Below are 16683 nucleotides of genomic sequence, written 5' to 3'. Positions count from 1 at the left end.
CCGTGATGTTCTTCAGTTTAAGTTTTGATTCCCTCTGGTCCAACAGTTTCTTACAGATTATTCAAAACACGGGGAGTTGTTTTTAAAATTCATTTTTCCTTAAGTTGGTTTGTGATGAAATATTATTGCCTGTATTCTTCATTCTTTTGGAATTTTCTGAATTTCAGGTTTGTACATTTAATTCTATTAATGTTATACATTTAATTCTATTAAAAGTTTACACATTTATACATGTTCTTTGGTGGGGGGTGTGTGAAAGTTTCAGGGGCATTTGGGAAAGGCATACATACCAATTAGTTCTCTTCCATAATTATATTGAGAGCTTTTACAGCCTTGCTTTGTTCTGTCAAATTAATTCTACTACAGAATGAAAGTCACTAAAATGCTCCCTGGCTACCACACTTATCTCATGTTATACTGTTGGTATCTATGGTGATAGCTGCCTTCCTGGAGCAAGTCTTCTATCTAAACTCTTTTAGGCATATGAGGGGAGAGCAAAGGTTTCTCCTGAGAGTTCTGCTTTTTGAAAGTAATCAGCCTAAAATAGTCCACGTGCCAAAGACACACATTTTGGGGTGGCAAATTTTACCGGCCTACAGTCTATTTGTTCTTTTAGAATAAATGTATTGAGAAGAAAGATTATATCCTTGGATGTTTCCTTGCAGGAAAAATGAAGTCAAAATGTGAGTACAATAGAACAGCCATTACTGAGTTCATCCTGCTGGGCTTGGTGGAGACACCAGACCTGCGGCCAGTTGTCTTTGTAGTCTTCCTCCTTTCCTACCTGCTCACAGTTGGCGGCAACCTCAGCATCCTGGCCGCCATCTTGGTGGAGACCAAACTCCACACCCCCATGTACTTCTTCCTGGGGAACCTATCGGTGCTGGACGTTGGGTGCATCACAGTCACTATTCCCTCAATGTTGGCTCGTCTCCTGTCCCACAAGCATACTGTTCCCTATGGAGCCTGCCTCACACAGCTTTTCTTCTTTCACCTTCTCGTTGGGGTGGACTGCTTCCTTTTGACAGCCATGGCCTATGACCGATTCCTGGCCATCTGCCAGCCCCTCACCTACAGCACCCGAATGAGCCAGACAGTCCAGAGGATATTGGTGGCTGTGTCCTGGGCTTTAGCCTTCACTAATGCACTGACCCACACAGTAGCCATATCCACCCTGAACTTCTGTGGTCCCAATGTGATCAATCACTTCTACTGTGACCTCCCACAGCTCTTCCAGCTCTCCTGCTCCAGCACCCAACTCAATGAGTTGCTGCTCTTTGCTGTGGGTTTCATAATGGCAGGTACTCCCCTGGCTCTCATCGTCACCTCCTATGCCCATGTGACAGCTGCAGTCCTACGAATCTGTTCTGCTGAGGGCAGGAAGAAAGCCTTCTCCACATGTGGCTCTCATCTCACTGTGGTTGCCATATTCTACAGTTCAGGTATATTTAATTACATGCGACTGGGTTCAGCCAAGCTTTCAGACAAGGATAAAGCTTTTGGAATTTTTAACACCGTCATCAACCCCATGCTGAATCCAATCATCTACAGCCTCAGGAACCCTGACGTGCAGGGTGCCCTCTGGAGAGTGCTCATGGGGAGGCGACCACTGGCTTGACAAGGTCCTGAGGTCTGGAGTGTCACTCCCTCCTTTTCCCTTTCTGGACTAAAGAAGAAATCCTCTAGAGCCAGTAACTAAGACTAACGGTCCAGAGTTGCTTCTGTCTCCCTGCACAGGAGGTTTTGTTTGTTTGGTTGGTTGGTTGGTTTTTTTGTTTGTTTGTTTTAATTAGGGATAAGAGTTATTGTTTCCCAAAGAAACCATGTGCAATTTATAGTCAGTAGGTGTGTGGGCCCTGTCAAGGCCAACCCCTTTGACAAATTACAACTTCAGACACTGTGCGCTCCTTTCTCTGAGTAGAAGCAAAATCTCAGAACCTCGACTAGTACAGGTTCATGTCTCACAGGGAATGACTCTTTGGTTGGTTATAGCCTGGCTTCCCCAAAATATCCAAAGCCTTCCCCACTGGGGCGCCTGAGTGGCTCAGTTGGTTGGGTGTCCAACTTGGCTCAGGTCATGATCTCTCAGTTTGTGGGTTCAAGCCCCACGTCGGGCTCTGTGCTGACAACTCAGAGCCTGGAGCCTGCTTTGGATTCTGTGTCTCATTCTTTCTCTGCCCCTCCCCCACTTGGGCTGTCTCTCAAAAATAAATACATGTAAAAAAAATTTTTTTTTTAAAAAGAAGCCTTCCCACCACGGCTTGCATCTATTAGTAGGTCATGTAATTCCCTCAAGTTCAGCTATAGATGGTCTGGTTTTAAAACATGCACCTAGAGATCAGATTCATTTTATTTCACCTATCAGATTTCTACAAACCAAAACAGCAACTTTCTTTTCCTATCACATGAAGATATCATGGGATATAGAGGGGACAGAGAGGAAGCTGTATGGGTATATGTTCTCTAGTACCGCTGGAGAGCATGATTCATGTGTGCAAATTTTTAAAACTCCACTAATAAATATGCTAAACCTTATAATACAAATTTAATGTTCCTCGTCTGTTTTTCCTGATATATTTCAAATCATTTGAAAAGATAATCTTTTGTAATAAAATATTATTTACACATGAAAAACCCCAAAATACTCCATATGAACTTCCTCTCTAAATCCTCTCAGTCCCAAAATCTTCCAGCTGAGATCATCCATATCTGTAAATAAAGGCATATAGTGATGCTCCCCTAAATGTCCCTTCTCGGTAGGAGAACAATCTCTAACCTAGAATGTTCTCTCATCTTGCATGCTACATCCTAAGCTTTCATCCAATCAGTATTTGGCTTTATTTTCCTTCTGGCCTCCCTTTGAGATGAATCGCCTATTGTGGGCATCTCTACTCTGTCACTGATGTTTCCTGATTCCTTGCCCCAAAACATCTCTTTGACCTGAACTGTGTCCTAGCTTCTCTGTGAGTTTTCAGGGAAGTGAAAGGATTGAAAGGACTGGGTAAGACAGAGATGAAGAGAAAGGACATGAGGGAGGGAAGCAAAACAAGACTGGAGGTGAAGCGTTTGCGGGAAAATGAAGAAGAAAGAGGGACATGGGGAGAAATAGGACAGAACTGCAAACAAATGGGCTGAGAGTGAAGGCTCGGGGCACTGGAGAGGACTGAATGGGGTACACAGAGAGTAGAGACGAGAAAGATAGAGAAATAGGATAAGATACCTTGAGATGGTTAAAAGGTCAGAGAAAAGAAGGGGGGAAACAAAATTAGTGGGTCAGAGACGAAAGAGTTGGGCTTCTGTACAGGGCTGCTTCTGTTCTATACTGTCCAGCAATAACCAGTTTATGTGACCCTCACATCATCATTGTGGTGTATCTTTTCTACCATGAATAAAGCAATTTTCAGATTTCACTGAAAGTGCTAAAAAGTGTCCAAGGGACACATTTTCAGTTTCTCTTACAAGAAAGTGTTCTGAGAATGTTAGGGAGGTTTATCAGATGACAAAAGAGATGAAAAGAAGTTCTGGGTATTTTGTCCACCTCAAATGTCACCAAAGTCTATGACTAACCAACCACCTTATCAACTTACTCTCTGCCTTTTGGGTCACGCTAGCCAAGACCGTCAAAAGACACGGGGGGGGGGGGGGGAGGGGGGGGCGGGGAGGGGAGGAAGATAGCTCTTTCCTGATCCTTTCTTAGCCATCAGATAAACTTCAAGAATGCAAATGGAGCTTCCTCCAAGGGTCGAGGAAACTGCCCAGGAAGATCTACAACATGGTCTTCACTTCATCACTTCCTCTCATCCGCAATGTTCTCGACCTTGAATAAGTTCTCAACCTTGTCTGGGCCTGTACTTGACAGGCACAAGGTAACCATCAAGGTTCTTCCACTTGTAATCCCTTCTGATTCTACTAGTTTTAATGAACAAAAAGACTGTGTCACTCTGTTTACCCTGAAGAGTTACCACATCTTCCTACTACCATTTTTCCTACCCACCAGCATGTAACCCTGCTGCACGATGGAGCTTATTTACTTCCAAAACTCCTTGTGCCTCTAGCCTTTCTTATATATGAACACTCATCTCAAGGCTCACGGGATGATTTCATGTGTAATCACTGGAGTAAAATGGATCAACTTGTTCAGCATCATAAGTGATGACTCAGGCGCTGATTCCGGGCATGCTGTCTACTCTCCAGAATCATAGGGTTTTATTACCGATTTGGGAGATTCCCTTTTCTTTGGAATTTGCCTGGTTTGTTTTTAATTCCAGGTTATTATTCCAATGTATGTTTATCATACATGTAATACATCATATCATAAAGGTTCAAACAATACAGAATATCATTGTCGCTCTTTTATGCCATTCCTTCAGTAATCCAATTTTTAAAAAAGAACTAAGTGGCGGTAGCTGGTATTTGGCTTTCCACACAAATGAACACACGCTCCCACTTGCATGCACGTCAACATGTGCAAGCACAACACCGTACTGCTTTGTAATATGCTTTCCCTCCTCTCTGTATTATTACAATTTTTTTTTACATATCAACCTACAAATCAACGTTATCCATTTTGAAGGCTTCATGATATTCCATTTTATGTATAAACTACAATCTATTTAACAAATCCCTATTGATTTCATTTATTTCCTATTTTGGGCAGTTGTTAATAATATTGGAGTTAACATTCTCATTTGTATATGTGTTCATATAACTGAAATTATTTCACTGGTTATATTCATAAAAGGTGTGTGTGTGTGTGTGTGTGTGTGTGTGTGTGTTGGACCAAGGTTGTAGGGCAACCAGCTTTAGTTGGTTGATTGGCAGTTTATGAGAATGTTTCTTACCTCACTTGCTTTTACTGAGTGTTATAAATAGAATTTTTTTAATCTTTGATAATTAGACTAAATATTGCATTATTTTTAAATTAGAATTTCTTTATGAGTGTGACTCAATTGATTTTTATATATTTATTTCTAATTTATTTATATTTATGCTTTCAAAATTGCCAGTTCATATTTTTTGCCCCATAGGGTAGTTTATCTTTATTTTAATCATTGGTGGCAACATTTCACATTTTAGGGTAGTATCTCTTTACCGTCTGTGTTGCAAAGATATTCCCTAATTTCCCACTTGTCTTTTACTTTGTTTAGGCTTCTTTTGCTCAAATGAAGTCTGATATTTTTGTGAAGTTTATCATGCTTTTTTTGTCATGCTTAGAAAATAATGACTTTTCCATCTAAATGTTGGTTAAATACTTACCAGTGATGTTTTTCTAGTACATTTACATTGCTTTAATTTTCTTAAACGTTTATCTATCATTTCTTTTTGAGAGAGAGAGAGAGTGCGTGAGTGGGAGAGAGACACAGAGAGAGAGACATGGAATCCCAAAGGCCTCCAGGCTCCAAGCTGTTAGCACAGAGCCCGACATGGGGCTCGAACCAACAAACTGCAGGGTCGTGACCTGAGCCAAAGTTCAAATGATTGCCTATTTACAATTATTTGTAAGTCAAATATTTAAAATACACACAATTTATTTTTGTGTATGTTCTAACTTTTCCCCTAGTGGATCAAAGTTGTCCAGATCCCATAAAATGTAAGCTTGCTTGTATATGGTGTACATGATAATGTATATGGTTTATGTATAATATGTGTAATGTAATACAAACATAAACACAAATATATAACAGCAGCCAGTGAAATGAGAGAAGAGGAGATCCCCACTCGATTCCCCCCTCAGCAACAATATTTTGGACAGAAAAATTGTGGGGGCTCTGGGCTTTAGGTAAGAGACTGTGAGACCCCGGTGGAACCCAAGACTAAGAAGGTATATTTGAAGAAGGACATGTGCCCAGGTGGCTGTCATGCTGACAGTAGTCCTGGCTACAACCTAGAAGCAGCTCTGTCCCCCTGTGAACTCAGCTTGGCCCCGTTTGGCATTGGTCCCGTCACTGGCAACATCTGCCGGGAGACCCAGCAGAAGTCATACCCACCTGTGCCCTGGTTACCAGCCCCGCCAACCTTGACCCTGGCTGTGGATGCTGAAGCAACTCCAGCCCTCTCAGCTGCCAGTCCCGCTCAGCCGGGGACAATGCAGGAGACACGCTCATATATGCCTCTCAGACCCTCAAGCCCCAGTCCAACTGCAGACGTTGAAAAGGCCCTAGAACTTGGCTTCTGCACCTCACAGTCATGGGCCAGGAATACTCCCGCTCGTCCAACGACCCACCAGGGGATACATGCTACTGTGCCTCCAGAGGTTGCCCCACAGACCTCAGTCCAACTGCAGATTAAAGTGGCCTGGGAACACTTGTGCCCACAAGGACCTGGAGGAAGACACACTCCCAGAGACAGGCATGCCAACCTATCTTTGAAGAGTCCCTATAACCAACATCTAGCTTCAAAGAGACATCTTGGCACTTTACTAGGATCAGCTTCAGGCATCCTGCCAGGATTTCAAATCTTGAATCCTGAAAAGTGCTCCCTCGTCAATGAACTCTCGCTATTCAGCCTCACATTCCACCCACCCCTTTGGTCCTCATGATCCACTCCCACATCTCTCCTTTGTCAACAAGAGGAGCTTCCAGTTCCTGCTGGGTTGCACTGGCGAGTGTATTCGTTTCTTATGGCTGCTGCCACAAAATACCACACACTTGGTGACTCAGAACAACAGGAGTTTATTCTCTCATGGCTCCAGAGGCCAAAGGTACAAAATGAGTCCTACAGGACTAACTTCAAATGGCAGCAGAGAAAGTTTGCTCCACAGGCTCCAGGGGAGAACACATTCCGAGTCTCTCTCAGATGCCAGTGGCTGCTGGCCTTCCTTGCCCTGTGGTTTCCTCATTCCCTCTCCACTTCCAGCCTCGCATTGCCTTCTCTTCTGTAGTCATCCCTCTGCCTCCGTCTCCTAAATACTCCTGTGATAACATTTAGGGCCCACTTGGATGGTCCAGGATCATCTTCCCAGATGAAGACCCTTAGCAATCACATCATATCTCCAAAGGGTTGATTTCAGGGCTTAGGACCTGAATATCCAGGGGGCCCTGTTTCAGCCTAGTGTCAGATTCTTTTCAGTGAGTGAATTATTTCTCTGACATCATGAGTGGGATTGGCCTTTCTCAGAATATGCTGAGACATAATCCCAATTGTTCTGGAGGCATGGAGGAGACCTGGGAAAAGTTCTTGAGGAAGACAAGAATCATCTTGTAGACATCTGCTTCCTATGAGGTGTTTGTGTGGCCGTCACACACAAGGAAGTTGATCTCCACCAGCAAAGGGGAAGGGATACTCTGGCCAAGTGACTGTGGGAGAGTCTGGGGGTTTGCAATTCTCATGAGCAACCTCTCAAACTTCCCCATCCCCAGACTCAGGGTCTCACTCCTTCCTTAGCCGGGCCCTGGATTTAGCACAGGAGACTCCCCTAAGCTGCACATTCAGCCTCCCGTGTGGATCTGCCACCCTTACAATTAGGTCCGATGCCTGATTTTCAGAGCTCTCTCCTTGTGGCTGCAGAAGAGTAATGCCTCATGAGATGTGCCAAGGAAGTTTTCAGGCTTTCGTGGCATACCCTGAATTGAATGTTGGCTCCCCTGGGCTTTGCGTTGTTTTTTCAGGCTTCTGAGAAAGTTAACAGAAGCGACCCACCCTTAATTCTTAAAACTCCGCAATTCTTATACTTTCCATGGCTACCATATTAATGTGCTGGTGCTAAAACGTGACCCAGTGTTTCGCCTTTCACCTGTACCTCATCCCAACATACCACAGCTGAGTCTCAGTGATGAAACTACGGTTATCACCAAGCCCACTTTCCCCCCAGCAGTGGCGAATGGTCCAGGTGCAGAATTCCATCTGGAGGATTTGCTTCCTAGGGCCACTCCCAGTACCAGCTGTCTCAGTCAGGCTCCCCCCAGAGCAGAGCCTGAGACAAGATGCCTGTGTGGCTTAACTGGGAAATCATCCCAGGGAGCAGGAATCCCTGGGAGGAAGACAGGGGTTAAGAGGAGAGTGAGATGAATGAAGAAGAGATGGCCCTGACCAAGGGGCCAAAGTCTCTGCAACGGATGTCCAGCAGAGACTTGATTGAGCATGAGAATATGGAATGCTTCCCACAATTGTCTGAGGAATGGTTGCTGGGGTGTCTACCCATTGGCTCCCCTTTCCTATTGTCAAGGTGCTCTCTGCACTCTGGGCACTCATGCTCAGACCTAGCGAGTACCCAGCCCCACCGCCAAAACTCATGGCATCAAAGGATCCCAAGGAAGAGGCTACCCTCTGTCGGCCTGCCAACAGCAAAAGCCTGAGGGGAACTGTCCGACCCAGCTGCAGATGAAACGAGAAGAAAGGCTGAGGGAGAGGTGAGGCAGACATCTGATGTGTCTGCCACAAGGTGCTTCCTAGAGGTGTTGTGAGGAATGACAGGGACCCAGGCGCAAAAAGTACGTAACATATTACCATGTGCCTAACAAATACCCACAGATGTTATCAGTTGATATGCTGACGTGTTGCCAAACTTCTGTCATCAGCTTAGCGAATCTTACGTGATTTAATCTGCAAGCAATGCTCTATGGTAGAGGATATGCCCATTTCACAGATAAGGACACTGAGGATCAAAAGGGTACAGCAGCTTGTCCAAAGTCAACCACCGAACGCCAGAAAACAGGTCTGTCCACAGTGCATTTCCTACTGCAGAAGGCTCCTCTGGTGGGAGAAGACAGAGACCCTCTCTTGGGAAAGGAGTGTTGCGTAAGTAGTGGTGGCTATAGGTGTCAGAGGAACACCCTCCCTAACCCTCCTGCATCTTCTGTTTACTAGTCTGCCGCCTTCACCAGGGCTCTCAATCTCTCAGAGCCCGGCCTAGATAGTCATATTGGCAGACAGCTCCCCAGAAGGCCTCCTAGCCCAATATAGCTCTTCGATCCAGAAGAGCTCTCTGTCACTTCCAGAGACACTGCTGGGTGCCTAAGACACAGTCCCAGGGGCTCCCACTAACAAGGCCCTGAGGGGGAAAAACACCACATTTCTGAGGACTCATTAGGAAACTGGGTGTGAAGAAAGCTTCTCCTTCCTGCCTGTCTTTTGGGGCTCCTTTCTCATCCCAGGTCCAAGACAAGTCTGGAAATTAGTTTATCTCTGCTCAGTGGCTCCGCTCGGGGTTGACATCTGAGAAATATACCCCTCCCTTAGCAAACCTATATCTAGTCCCATTTATACCTCTAGTTTCCTGGGTGGCTTGAGAATGTGAACAAGTCCTGGGACCTCAGTGACCCTACCATTAAATGGAATTTATATCACCGTCTCTAACTACTTGCTATAAAGCTATGGCTAGAGATAAAGCCCTTGTTCATCTTTTTAAAAGAAAATTTGAATACCAGAAGATGTGAGGCACGGTTGCTATATTTAGGAAGGTCTTGTGTTGTTTACAAAACAACTTGTCTTTCTCCCCATCTGTCTACTCCCTCTTTGGAGGGATAACACTGTAAGGATAATGCTAGGGTACAGAAAATATCAGCTTGTTTCCTTGATTTATTATATCTAGTTCCTTACCTCCTTTCTGGCGGATACGTGGGTCTACATAACTCCTCATCTCCTTTCCTGAAGAGCCTCCCTTGTGTCTACGCCCATGCCTAGGTGAGTGTACTCAGGGGTTCTTTCCCTGCTCTTCCAAAACAGTGATGGGGCCTCTGTTGCTGCCATCAGCTCAAATCTGACTTTTCATGAGGTACAGTTGCTGCCTCTGAAAAAGAAACTGTTTTATGGGAAGATCTGAGGCTACGACCCAAAGATCCTGGCTCCTTTTCTGGACCCCTTCGCCCATACCCCCATTTCTTGGAAGCCTGTTCTCTGTTACTCTTAGGAGAGCGTAGGAGAGCGGGATTCACCGAGCCTGATTCACTGCCTACGACCCATTGCATCGGGCAGCCTTAAACCTTCACTCCAGTCCCAGGTCCTGCTGAGCCTTTCCATCAAAAGGAACATGGAGGTATTCTTTGGAGTTCCAGAGCAGGGAGCTATAATAGCTCAGGAGGGAGAACCTGGGACTCGGGACAATGCTTTGAGAATGCTAAATGCCTCTACACCTCCCGTAATTCATCCTAATTCACAAAAGTCTAGCCTCAGTTCCAATACGTCCCGAAAATCTTCCATGACAACTCTAGGTCACGCCGATGCTCTCTTTCTCTGCAATCCTATGAATGCTTGAGCCATCTATTTATCTATTTAATAAACACTGAGTACCTACTATATATAAAGCAGTATGATAAGTATTAATGTTGTAAAACTGAATGAAACCTGCTTGTGGTCCTCATGTCATTTACAGAGAAGTAGGGGAGATACACTTTATAGAGAAATGACTTAGCTAGAAGATACATGGTAATAAATTCCATGAGATCATGTATAGTGAGAGCTTAGGAGAGAAAGAGAGACAGTGGTGCTTTTGACAGTGGGAACTCCCAGGCAGCCAGCCTTCAGTCTTGAAATACTTGGGATGTAGAGTTGGAAAGGGATCCATTGCAGCCAGAGAAAACTGCATGAGCACAGAGGTAGAAAGTGACACAGTCACAATCTAATGCTTACGTGAAAAAAGGAAAATAGAGAGTAGTTCATTGCTCTTTATGTAGTATATGTACAGAGCTGTGGTCCATTCATTGATTTGTTCTTTGCAAAGCACTGATTAATCATCAATTTCAGAAATTATGAGTTGCCTGTGACTGGTCCTCCTTCTCGCCTATCTGGTGATCCTAGAATTTTAAGCATATTTTAGAGATCACTGCATCTAAGTTTTCATTCATGTGAACCCATCACCCTTTCCCCTTCTGTTAGAGTCACTAGACTCCAACTGCTTCCCTCTGATTCCGGTGTATTCTATGCAAGGGAATAACATTACTCTTAGGAAGTTCGAGCTCTGCTTATCCCATCAGCAATAGAGAAACATTGATTTTTTTTTTTTTAACCAGGATCTTTTATAATATCTGAAAAACGTGGCTCAATCTGCTTCTCTAAGTATGTGCCTACTTCCTGAGGATCTCTCCTTAGAGCGAGTGGTCAAACCGCTGTGTCTGAGTCAAGAATAAGTGGAAGGTTGGTGGCCGTGTGATGTAGAACACTAACGGTACCCAGCTGCAGCTGCCCCAGAGGTCATGCTTGCAATTTTTGTTTCAGAGGTGAGTAGCAGATACTATAAAAACAATAAATAATTTTAAATTAAGCTGTTATAAAGTCTTAGTTGGCATCAAGAACATCAGCAACTTATTGACCTAGGGATTTTGAATTTATACTTCAGCACTACGTTCCTCACCTTGGATAAATATACTCGGTTCAACTATCTGATGTCTGCAATCATGGGTCTGAGTCTTGCTCTCTTTGTTTGAGCTTTATTTCTAGAAGCTCTGAAGCCAAGATTTTCAAATGCTTTCTGGTTTCTCTGGAAATAGCATTAATTTTTCTATTGTAAGATCTGCTTATTGGTTTTGACTGATGCCCCAGAGTAAAATGGAGAAATCCATCTTAATCTCACTGTCTGTTTTTATCTTAATTCATTTTCCCAATGCCCCAAGTATTTCAACCTTTTCAACCAGGAGAGGATGGAAGGGACAAAGTGATGATGGTTTGGGGCATCTCAGCTAAGAGCAGAGGCACTGAGTTGATGGAGGAGGTGAGTGATGAAGTGTAACCTGGGGAGTGGGAATATCATCACCCAGACAGCTGAGAACTTACCTGGGGTTTTTAACATGGGTAGTTTAAAGCATTAATGTTGAATAAACAAATTGGAGTGGACTGATATCTCCCCTCCTGGGACATTTCCTTACAGAAACTCATGGAACCAGAAGTTGGGGTTAACAGGACATCTGTTACTGAGTTCATTCTACTCGGCCTAGTGGAAACAGAACAGCTGCAGTCTGTGGTCTTTGTAGTCTTCCTCTTTGCCTATCTGCTCACAGTTGGGGGCAACCTCAGCATCCTGGCCGCCATCTTGGTGGAGCCCAAACTCCACACCCCCATGTACTTCTTCCTGGGGAACCTATCGGTGCTGGACGTTGGGTGCATCACCGTCACTGTTCCCTCAATGTTGGCCCGTCTCCTGTCCCACAAGCGTACCGTTCCCTATAGAGCCTGCCTCACACAGCTTTTCTTCTTTCACCTCCTGGCTGGTATGGACTGCTTCCTATTGACAGTGATGGCCTATGACCGATTCTTGGCCATCTGCCGGCCTCTCACCTACAGCACCCGAATGAGCCAGACAGTCCAGAGGATGTTGGTGGTTGTGTCCTGGGCTTTGGGTTTCACCAATGCATTAAATCACACTCTTACCCTAACCACCCTGAACTTCTGTGGTCCCAATGTGATCAATCACTTCTACTGTGACCTCCCACAGCTCTTCCAGCTCTCCTGCTCCAGCACCCAACTCAATGAGCTGCTGCTCTTCGTAGCAGCAGCCTTCATGGCTGTAACCCCCTTGGTCCTCATCACTGTGTCCTATGCACATGTGGCAGCTGCAGTCCTACAAATCCGTTCGGTGGAAGGCAGAAAGAAGGCCTTTTCCACATGTGGCTCCCACCTCACAGTGGTTTGCCTCTTCTATGGTACTGGTATCTTCAACTACATGCGTCTTGGTTCTGAGGAGTCTTCAGACAAGGATAAAGGGGTTGGGGTCTTTAATACTGTTATCAACCCCATGCTGAACCCTCTCATTTACAGTCTTAGAAATCCTGATGTTCAGGGTGCCCTGTGGCGGGTACTTGTGGGGAAGCAGTCACTGACTTAAGGTTTGACAATGTCCCTTCTCTCCTGCCTTTTCTGGGTTAAGGAAAACTTCCCATGAAGGCATTAACCTAGAAAATGGCCTATAATCATATCTCTAACTGCCTGAAGACTTGTGTGATGTATGTGTCCCGCAAAGAAATGCTATGTAATTCATTAATTAATTCATACAACAAATATTTATTACGTTGCTTCTAGGATCCAGATGCTTTCCTAGGGAACTGGTGAACAAAATAAACAAGAGTCTCTGCACTTATGCAACTCATGTTTTCATGAAGACAGACAAAATACATAAAATAAATAAGCTTCATATATGGAATATCACACAGCGATAAGGGCTCTAAAGAAAAATAAAGAAGATAGGCAGATATGAAGCTAGGTTCTGCTGAGGAAGTGCCCCAGCTCAATTGCCACCTTGTGTATGGCTGTGCTCACTTTCTGAGTAAGCCTGAGGCCTTGAAAGCCCAGTAGTTCTGGAGAGCAATGGCCTATAAGGAAGGGCTATCTGGATAATAGGTAACCAATTAACCCAAGTAACCAGTAATGTCGCTGTGAAGGTTTTTTTCCTGGTGGGGACATAAGATTCCATCTAGGTCAGAGTACAGAAAGACCTTTTAAGCCATGGGCCCAGTGCCAAGATTATCCTATTCTACACTTCACCTTTCACCTCCAAAAAAATCCATTCCTTCTCTTGACTATCACACAAGAACCCAATATAATGTTTAGTGGACAGGTAGGGTCTAGAGAGAGAAATAGCTCACTAAATTAAAACCACTTTAATACACACATGATATATCTCCAGGTCAAAAAAGCAATGTCCCATCTCCACCCCCTGCCATGTCTTTCTTATTGGATGAATCCCCTTGTTCACAGATATGATAAAGCCTTTGTAAGAATAAGCATTTATACACCAACCAGGTCCTTCGAGTTTTCAGCAAGGAATGTACAATATAACCCTCTCCTCCAACATCTTATCTTCCCCTCCCAAACCCCCTAGCTCAGAAAATGCCCATAAATGAAGCTTCTGGGAGTGATTCCTCTCTCTAGCTTTATTAGTACATCAGTACTGCTCCAATCCAGAGAATTTCCTCATCTTGATGTTTATCCAGCCTTCAGCTCATCCATTTCCGATTTGCACCTCTTCTCCAGCCTTCCTTGGAAGGCTACTTACCCCGTCCTAGCAATTCTACCATCCCTCCAATGTATCCTTCCTAAATCTGCCCCATGGCTACACCTGGAGCCTGGCTTCCCTGTGATCTCTTCTTGGAGCCATGAAGCTGACGATGGGCTGAGATGAGGTTGGAAGAAAACACAAGAGTGTGGGAGGTAGGACAGGAGTGGGAGTGGATTAATGAAGATATAATGTGAGGATGCAGGGAGGGATGGGATAAGATGGTGAGCAGAAGGGGTGAGAAGGAAGGACAGAAATTAGGGGAAGGACACAAGAGAATAGGAGATGAGAAAGGATGGGATGATTGGAATGATCAAGCAAGATGCCTCAGGAATGCTGATGAGCTCAGAGATAAGTATGGAAAAAGTGAAGAATGAATGGGACCGGAGAAGAGAGTAACATTCCTAGTATGGAAACACTTCCCATCAGCATGTGGCCATGTAAGAACTAGCACCTTTGATGTTATTGTTGGGTTTCCCCTGCCCCTCGTTCTAACTGGGCGGGGGGAGGGGGGAAGTTGAAGTTTTGCTGAAGGTATAATGATGCAGAATAGTCTCAGTACTCCTCTTCTGCTTCCTCTGACTAGGAGCCAATCCTAGGAGAACAGACAGTAGGGCTGGCAGGGGAGAAGGAGGATGGAGGTGTGTGCTCAGGGTTCATTCCCCACAACCCCACTGGCCCACTCAAGTTATCAGCCTTCCTGCCTTTGGGGACAGTGCCTGCCGGTACAGTCTAAGGAGTACAGCTGAAGTATGTCTGTTTTCTGATACTCTTGGGTGTCCCAACACTTCAGGGTTAAAGAGAACAAGCAAAATTCTTGTGAGTAAAAATCAGGAATGTGGGTTGTAACCACTGCTCTGAGACCTTAGAAATTTCCTTTCTCTGGCTGGACTTGTTCCAACCTATACCTTAAAGAACTGGGACAAGATCATGTCCTCCACAGTTTTTCACATTAAATGACCCTTGATTACAATAGGCTGGGTGAATTTTTTCCTAGGGCTGAACCCAGAAAATATTTTGAGGACATTATCACTATTTCCACCACTCCATCTAACCTGTGAGCATTTGACACGACCACTCTTATCTATTACCCATCAAAGGTCCCCAGACCTTGGTAAGACAGCAGAGACAGGACTCTGGTCTTCTCAGCCCTAACTGCAAAATCCAGCGTTCCTTGATGGCTGACACTCTATGCCCCTTGAGTAGCAGCATATCTTGCAGGAATGCGGAAACAGGATGCCTACCAAAGGAATGACTCAACTATGAAGACTGGCAAAGACAGGACCAAACCAGGCTGTGCCAAGATGGACCCTAGAGCTGACCTTTCACTCACTTTCTCCTTCATTATCGTACATTAAAAGTCATGCCCAGGGGTGGAGATTTAACAGGCTAATTACACATATGACGCATTAAGAAGCATGACCTTTAAATGCACAGGTGCCAATAAATCCCCACCTCTACATGCTTAAAAGACATCCTTTTCCCACCCGATAGAAAACTTTTTTTCCTCAACTCATGTAATTGCCCCTTCCTTTTCCTCATAAAAGCCCCTTGCTTTCATCCTACAAGCAGGGCTGTTTGGATTTCTACCAGAATCTGTACTCTCTGAATTGCGATTCTTTAATCCCAAATAAGTGCTCATTTGCCTCTCACTGTGGCTCTTTATTTTCAGATTCATAGTCTTTCCCTGTAACGCTTTATGATTTTGCGTCTCGCTTTGAGCGAAAAAAAGACTTTTTCCATCTATAGCAGGCAAGCTAGGCTAGTTTACATTGTGCTGACAAACAGCCCCTACAATCTCGGGGGTTCTCAACAGCAAAGGTTCATTTTTTATTTATGCAACCTCAGTTATTTGATAGATCTAAAAAGAGTTGTTGTTTTTTGATTGCTCATCTTTTTTCTTATCTTGAGGATGACTAACGACTTCCAAGTCTGAGTGGAAACCGCAAGTCTACATTTTATTTGATTGGGTAATTGCTTGTAGTGAACATTCATGGTCTTTCTGATTTCTGGTTCTGCCTTTCTATCAGCTCCCAGTTTCCCTCTGGCATCCAGGTGGTTCTTGGGAATGGGTTCCACCCTGTGGCTCCAGAGTGGAGATACTAGCATTTATCACTGGCCTGGCCATAGTGATGATTCTCCGTGGGCATGTGGCCTAAGCTAGTTTAATAAGATGCTTTACACTAGCATTTCACAACTGTGTTTCCATGACAGAATTAAGCCCTGTGCTTAATTCTGACAATTTGGTCAATTTTCTCAAAATGGACAATTTTTTCAATTCTCCCAAGGCTCCATAGCTAGCAACACTCTAGATGCACAGGACAGAAGTTAGCCTACTACATAGAATGCATACCTTAGGTTACTAGAACGCAATTCCTTAGGAACTCTGGTTGAGAAGGACTGCTCTACATGTGCTCCTGATAAAGAAAATTTGTAACTTTTAATGTTTGTGGGCCCTGCTCCTGGGCTCCCAGGGAAGCTATACTTTTACCAAGATCACAATGACTTCATTCAACTTCAAAGCATGGGCAATCTTTCTGCCTTGAGCACACATTGTACATCTGCTTCATTAGCAAATAACCTAAAAGAAACATTCCAAACTAAAGATAAGAGGAAAAATCTCCCTAAGTTCTGTGTCTGTTCCTGTACCTCTGAAGCCTGTGAACTTGCACATACTAAAAGCATAAGATAAAGGTTTTAATTTTCTGAAACGTCTTTGGCCATGATGACTGTAACTCTCAATGTAACAAAAAACATATATA

At 44.3% G+C, this 16683-nt stretch overlaps 2 protein-coding genes across 2 annotated transcripts; both read left to right on the top strand.

The window, feature by feature from the left end:
- Nucleotides 1-670: 670 nt before the first annotated feature.
- On the top strand, nt 671-1618 carry LOC131497590 (olfactory receptor 3A1-like). The gene has a single exon (XM_058703974.1). It carries the CDS (start codon nt 671-673, stop codon nt 1616-1618), a length of 948 nt encoding a protein of 315 aa, XP_058559957.1.
- A 10176-nt stretch (nt 1619-11794) lies between these two features.
- On the top strand, nt 11795-12754 carry LOC131497577 (olfactory receptor 3A2). The gene has a single exon (XM_058703963.1). It carries the CDS (start codon nt 11807-11809, stop codon nt 12752-12754), a length of 948 nt encoding a protein of 315 aa, XP_058559946.1. The 5' UTR covers nt 11795-11806.
- The last annotated feature ends 3929 nt before the right edge of the window (nt 12755-16683 follow it).

Source organism: Neofelis nebulosa, chromosome 16, assembly GCF_028018385.1.
Source record: "Neofelis nebulosa isolate mNeoNeb1 chromosome 16, mNeoNeb1.pri, whole genome shotgun sequence".
Classification (NCBI taxonomy): domain Eukaryota; kingdom Metazoa; phylum Chordata; class Mammalia; order Carnivora; family Felidae; genus Neofelis; species Neofelis nebulosa.
Note: the sequence above shows the minus strand (reverse complement) of the source record. Positions and strands in the feature narration are given on the sequence as shown.

What these genes read in the sequence shown, in the direction of transcription:
- LOC131497590 (XM_058703974.1), top strand. Translation starts at nt 671, where the DNA reads ATGAAGTCAAAATGTGAGTACAATAGAACAGCCATTACTGAGTTCATC.
- LOC131497577 (XM_058703963.1), top strand. Translation starts at nt 11,807, where the DNA reads ATGGAACCAGAAGTTGGGGTTAACAGGACATCTGTTACTGAGTTCATT.